This window comes from Megalobrama amblycephala, linkage group LG20 (genome assembly GCF_018812025.1).
Source record: "Megalobrama amblycephala isolate DHTTF-2021 linkage group LG20, ASM1881202v1, whole genome shotgun sequence".
NCBI classification, from domain to species: domain Eukaryota; kingdom Metazoa; phylum Chordata; class Actinopteri; order Cypriniformes; family Xenocyprididae; genus Megalobrama; species Megalobrama amblycephala.
In genome coordinates this window covers 15660015-15667146 of record NC_063063.1, presented here as the reverse complement: position 1 = coordinate 15667146, position 7132 = coordinate 15660015, and the positions used below count along the sequence as shown (strand labels likewise).

The window sequence follows — 7132 nt, the reverse complement described above, 5'->3', positions numbered from 1 at the left end:
ATGCTTCATCCTCATACAAACCACAAAAACATAATCCAGCTTCCATATCTAAGTGGTTTAAGAGTCATCCCACTTAAAAGTGTCCAATTAATTGGATTTGTTCTTCACAATTTAGCTTTTCACCTCTCCCAGCCCCTCCCCCCCTTTAGCATAATCAGAGACTGGGGCTCGAGACGCCAGCTGATCCCTGCAGGCTCGTGCTATTCAACAAGGGCCCCCACGAGTGCTGCACATACATCAGGATGCCTCGTGCTTCTTTGTGCTCAGCCTCAGCTCCAAAACAAGAAAAGGGTTGATGGCAGCTCTAAAAAATGACTACTAATATTGATGCATTATGACAACTTCAAAGCTGTTTTATCTTATTATTAGCATTTGTAAAGAAATAAACAATGGAAAGCAAGCCTATCACACTTAAATTTACATGGTAAAATTGAGATTTCTACAAGTTATATTAATAACTGTACAGTTTTTTTTTCTTCTTCATGCGTGTTGAATGACTCTACAGAGCAGAGCTTGTCCTTACGAAACCCCAAATGGTGTGCTGAAATCGAGAAATTAGGAAACATTTCATGGATAGCCAAGAGTCTTTCACAACGCATAAATAAAGACAACTGTCTAATAATTTTAACAGTGACATCTTACCTTCTCCGTTATTTTCTGTCATAACTTTATCGCAAGATGATGGACCTGCAAAAAATCCAACCCCAGGGAGGCGTATCATTGGGAAGATCAAGGAGTGCTTGTAAAGACATTTTTGGTCTATATATTTACGGGGTTGTTGTTATTATTATTATTTTTTTTTTTTTTTTTTCAAACTTTGATAATTTCTCGCAAAAAAAAGTTTCTCCACATAAACTGTGTAAATTCTGTTGTGCAAAGACTCTGTTGGGTCTCTGAAACGCCTGTGCAAAATGTCTTAAAAGTATTTCTTTTTTTAACATTTAAACTTAGAACACATTATTATATTCTTGGACAGAATACACATTCACTTAATGATTTTTTATTTTTTTTGTCATTTATTTAAAGACTGGTCCCCTCTTTTTGTCACTGGTGTTACCTTACTTCTCTGGCATTTTTAAACATTTTTATGAAATATTATTTATCATTTTTTTCACCGCTCAGAGTTACAGAATAATAATGATAATGCAAAAAATAAGGAGATTATGTGTTATTTATTTTAATCAGGTTAGTTAAAAGTGTGATTGAATGATGTTAATCATGCGCAACCATGTATTTGCTATAACAATAAAAATATTTGAAAAACCTATATAAACAATTGATACAATCCTTTACATCTTAACTTGAGTGTAAGAATTCAATGAATGTAAAATTATTATCATGTCACATATGACATTTTATTTAAGCCAAAAAAATAACACCGGCAGAATCACCGTGTATACTGCAAAAAATCCAACCAATAGCAGAACAGGGAGGCGTTAACATTTACACATTGGGAAGATCAAGGAGTGATCTTGTAAAGACATATTTTTAGTTTCGTCTATATATTTATTTCGGGGTTGTTGTTATTATTATTATTTTATTTTTATTTTTTTTTCAAACTTTGATATAAATTTCTCTGCAAAAAAAAAGTTTCTCTCATCCATAAACTGTGCAAATTAACGTGAGTGTAAAGTGCAAAGACTGCTGTTACAATCTACCCTCTACCAAAATGGTAAACATATTGGAAAAAGCAAATAAATTTTTAATCTATCTATCTATCTATCTATCTATCTATCTATCTATCTATCTATCTATCTATCTATCTATCTATCTATCTATCTATCTATCTATCTATCTATCTATCTATCTATCTATCTATCTATCTATCTGTCAGTCAGTTCAGCCACTTAAAGGATTAGTTCACTTTCTAATTAAAATTTCCTGATAATTACTTTAATTTAATTTAATTTAATTTATCCAAGATGTTCATGTCTTTCTTTCTTCTGCTGAAAAGAAATTAAGGTTTTTGATGAAAACATTCCAGGATTTTTCTCCTTATAGTGGACTTCAATGGAGCCCAAATGGTTGAAGGTCAAAATTACAGTTTACAGCGATCCCAGATGAGGGTCTTATCTAGAGAAACCATCGCTCATTTTTAAAAAAAAATTTTTTTTAATTTTATACGTTTTAACCATAAATGCTCATCTTGAACTAGCTCTCTTCTTCTTCTCTATTTGAATTCCAGCAGTATAGACGCTGTTAAGTTTATTACTGCCCTCCACAGGTCAAAGTTTGAACTAAATTGTCATATACAATATTCTAGTGCAAGTATATAACAATTAGTTTAAACTTTGACCAGCAGAGGGCAGTAATACACTTCTGTCTACACTGATGCAATTCAAATAGAGAAGAGGAAGAAGAGAGCTAGTTCAAGATGAGCATTTATTGTTAAAACTTATATAATTTATTTATTTATTTATTTTAAGAAATTGAGCGATGGTTTCTCTAGATAAGACCCTTATTCCTCGTCTGGGATCACGTAGAACGTTTTGAAGTTGCACTGAAGCTGTAATTTTGACCTTCAACTGTTTGGGCTCCATTGAAGTCCACTATATGGAGAAAAATCCTGGAATGTTTTCATCAAAAACCTTAATTTCTTTGATTTTAATTTGAAAGTGAACTAATCCTTTAATTTCTTTACAAAAAACACTCAAGTTGAAGTAGCTGTATTTATTGAGATGAATATCAATATTTCTTGCAAAGCATCAAAGACATGGTGAATAAAATGGGTGCATTTACATTTCCCAAACTCATACACAGTCAGATTAACATCACAATCACAGTTATACGCAGTAATTAGTTTGCATATTAGCACAAAACCATGTGCACCCATTTTGTTGTGGGACCTCATCATTACACAAAGACAACTTCATAAGGTCTCTCAAACGTTCTAGGTATAAATGAAACATTTCGGACCCAGGCACAAACTCTCTTCATGTGTGATAGTAGCAAAAGTAGGCCAGCAGCTCTCAAAACTGTTGGGTCAGAGTTCTCTTGGGTCACGGTCCTACATCTGCCTTCATCCAGACAAAGAGACTTCACACACACAAAGAAAAATAAATTTCTGAAATGATTTCCAAAAGCAAACCATATTTTTAGAAAACACAAAAATTGAACCAATGCAGATGTAGATATGACCTCTTTGTTTAGTCTTGCTTTGGGTGTTTTTTAAGGGTTTAGAACAGCGCTATGTTAAAGAATGAAGATGATTGAACACACACTGATTCTGAACTCACGTAGCCTGAACTATTAGACTGCTGTACTGAAGGCTAGCACCACTCACACCCACACGCGTGCCTGTTTCTACAGCTGTTCAAATAAGACTAACGCAATCGTCCTCCGCAGCTCAACATGGTTCTTCTGGGAAGGCTCCCACCTACGCACTCAGACCAAAACACATTCATGTATTTGAGACAAGCTTTACTGTACTGTATTTTCTCAAGCGCAACAGATTTTGGCATGACCGGCAAAGGCTAAAATTTACTGCATGAAAAATTTTACATTATGACCCTGAAGAAAGAGATTTGGATATGCACATACTTACAGTCGGTTATAAACACCATACTTTCACAATCAACAATAAAGCTTAAAAAAAAAATTCAAAGATGCTTTGATATTGTACAAGATATAGGCACAATACACATGGTTATCATTAGTCAAAACTTTACTGAATGTTGCGTTTCTAACAGTTCCAGATTTCTGACATCTTTAAGTAATTTATCCATATAATTAAAAGGACAAAACACCTTGCATGTTTCTTTGCAAATCTGAGTCATTGGCATCAGCAAAAGAACCAAGTTAAATTTCATCAGAGTAAAATATCTAGAACAAACCTGGTACAACTTAAGAATGTGTCTGAAGAAACAAAACAATCTCTCAGTAACTTTCAGATCTCAAATCAAACAACACGTCATGATTACACTCTAAAGTTGAATATGAAGCCATTACATGATGCTTCCAGTATATGCAGTGCATGCCTACAGGGTGACATGATCAGTGTAACGGACATTTATATCAATATACTGCACACGCATTTATTAACAATCAATCAATCAAAAAAAAAAAAAAAAAATAGAAAAACAATCATATTTTTTTTTTAAATGAAATGAAGCACCACTAAACGGCATGCTTTATTAAGTGTTGTGTTGTATTAGTTTCACTAATTGCTACAGAAACTGTTAACTTTGGCATGGCTCCATGCTAAAGTCAATGTTGCAATTATTTGTAAATGGCAAATAAAGTATCTGTCAAACATCTGTATGAAAAAAAAAAAGATGTATATAAAAATAAGAGTTTACTCTGCCATGAGCACTTTCAAGTTGTGTTAGATTAAAACAATGAGAAAGACCAACGCAGTGTCTGGCTGATAAGACGTATGACCATACGTACTGTGCACGATATATATGGAGAGAGTATGTGAAGTCCAGATATGAATTTAAATGTCTTATTGAATAACTGTGATGTCATAATAATGACATCTGATGAATTGCACATTGACCTGAAAAGCAAACAAATACATAATATAACACAAAAGCTATGCATTGTTCCAGCTGTCTGCACTCACAGTCATTCAGCAACAGTAAAGATTAATAAACATATCAACTAACACTGTGTCCTAACCAGGCGCAATATGACAAGTTCTGAATCTGATGTGTGATGTAACACAATCACAGCCAATGAGAAGATATGTAATGTACAGTTATGACGAACCAATGAGATTTCACAGTGGGCGTGGCTACCCAGCATGATGCTGAGTCAATGAAACTAAGCGAAGTGTTGCTCTTTGCTTGTCATGGTTGAAGCTGGATAGGACAAAAATGACCTGGAAGAATTTTTTTTCTTGTCGCCTTATTGCGTCGCGTCTGGTTAGGTCATGTGTAAGGTGCTTTGCTCTGAATGAGTCTTTGGCCTGGTCATGCTAAAGCCATGGATGAATGAGCTTCCATTAAGCTGATATTACATGATAAATATTACAGTCCGAGCAGTGGCTGAAAGAAGAGGAACAGGCAGGAAGAGACTGAGAAAAGAGTGAGAGAAAGACATTGAGCAAAGAATACGAGTAGACGAGGACAAGACTTAAACGTTAGACAACATTCATTGCAGTCAAAAACAAGGGGATAGGGGAAGATGGGTAGTATTACATAGCATAAAGATGTATAAGTAGAGCTGGTTGGCCATGTTTATCAATGGTATAAAATGTAAAGAAAGTGGCTTATATCAATATTGAGTGCTTTTTCCACAAAGAGAGAATACAACACAGTAATCACAAAGACAGCTGAGGGAGCGAGATCAAAGACAATCAAAGAGAAAAACAAAGAGTCATGGAGAATTCAGTTCTGACTCCAGTCTATCCGTCATCAGAGTAACATTCAGACCATGTGGTGTGGCGTTCACGCACAAAGCTAGGTGGCAAACGGCGTTGTGAAAGCGCGTCCTCTTCCTCGGCGTGAGATGGGATGACAGTAGCTATGCAGCAGAATGAAGGTGCATATATATTTCTCTCACACTCATCCCTCCATGCACACAGGATGGATGAGAAGAGGTTTTCTCTTTATCTTTGCTTTCCTTCAAGCGATTCGGCGTGATTTAAAACAAGCGGGCTTTCTTCTTGAGATCATTTTTCTTCCACAAAGCCAAACGGTCAAACTGTTCAATGGTCATCCCAAACACGTTGTAGAAGTCCTCTGGTGACAGGTGCCTCTGAAATGATAAGAATTACGATAAATGTAATTACTTGAATTTTAAAACTTTACTAATTCATTTGTTAACGATTAGATCACTTTCAAATGACAATTACCCAAAGCTTTATTCACCCTCAAGCCATTCTAGATGTATACGACTTTCTTCTTTCTGATGAACACAATCGTAGAAATATTAATAGATATCCTGACGCATTTGAGCTTTATAATGGCAGTATGCGTTACCAAACGAGTATGAGCTGAAGAAAGTGTCTCCATTCATCATAAACGTGTACTCCACATGGCTCCGGAGGGTTAATAAGGAAGGCGGTCTGGCAGAAGCTAGATATTTTACTTCATAACTTATTAAATATGGATTTTTTTTTTTTTACACAAACACATCGCTTCGCTTCAGAAGGCCTTTATTAACCCTCCGGAGTCATGTGGAATATGTTTATGATGGATGGATGTGGATGGAGACACTTTCTTCAGCTCATACTCATTTGGTAACGAATACCGCCATTATAAAGCTCAAATGCGTAAGGATATTTATTAATATTTCTCCGACTGTGTTCGTCAGAAAGAAGAAAGTCATACACCTAGGATGGCTTGAGGGTGAATAAATCTTGCGATAATTTTCATTTTAAAGTGAACTAATCCTTTAAATGTCTTAAATGTCTTTCCTTCTTCTGTAGAACACAAAAGATGTTATGCGCTGCCTGTTTTAAATATTAGAATAATAATTTTACAGTTGTAGTGTAAAAAAAATTATATTTTATTTTACAGTGAAATATTACAATACTGATATTTATTTTGTTTAACATTTTTATTTATAATAATAAATATTATTATTATTGTATAGGCATATACTGATATATAATCACATTTTTGCCAAATTTTTGGCCATTTTTATGCAGCCGTAAGCACATGTAGCACACCTTTTTTTAATTCACATTTTAAATTATAATCACAATTTTTATCATAAAAATTGCAATTAGATTTTTACCTCAAATCATGCAGCCCTAATTCTAAGTCTTCTGAAATCTTATGAAAGATTTATGTGAGGAACAGACCAAAACTGAAATAATCAGATAAATAAACTGATAATCTTGCTTTATTCTTGCTGTGGTCACCATCCACGTTCATTGTATGGAAAAGAGACGCTCTGGACTATATATATATATATATATATATATATATATATATATATATATATATATATATATATAAAATCTTTTTGATTTCCACAGAAGAATGTCATACAAATATTGAACAAATAATGACAGAATTTTCATTTTTGGGTGAACTATCACTTTAAAGCATTGCAGAATAGCTCTATGATATAGTCATCCATTTATTAAGGCCTAAAATAACACTGTCAAAGAGCTAATCAAACCTTAATCAGAACAAACCCAAAGGACCCTCCCGCCAGGAATCTAAGCACACTGTTTATT

General features: G+C 34.2%; 1 protein-coding gene across 11 annotated transcripts in view; it reads right to left on the bottom strand.

The window, feature by feature from the left end:
• Positions 1–2655: 2655 nt before the first annotated feature.
• The window catches only part of ablim2 (actin binding LIM protein family, member 2), a 77893-nt gene continuing 73416 nt past the window's right edge, over positions 2656–7132 (bottom strand). For 10 of the 11 annotated variants that reach the window (XM_048171391.1, XM_048171392.1, XM_048171397.1 and 7 more), the window contains one exon: positions 2656–5700. In XM_048171391.1, the coding sequence (XP_048027348.1) occupies positions 5587–5700 (114 nt within the window). In that variant the 3' untranslated portion in view covers positions 2656–5586. The remainder of the gene's footprint in view (positions 5701–7132) is intronic. The other variant, XR_007182020.1, reaches the window with a different exon arrangement.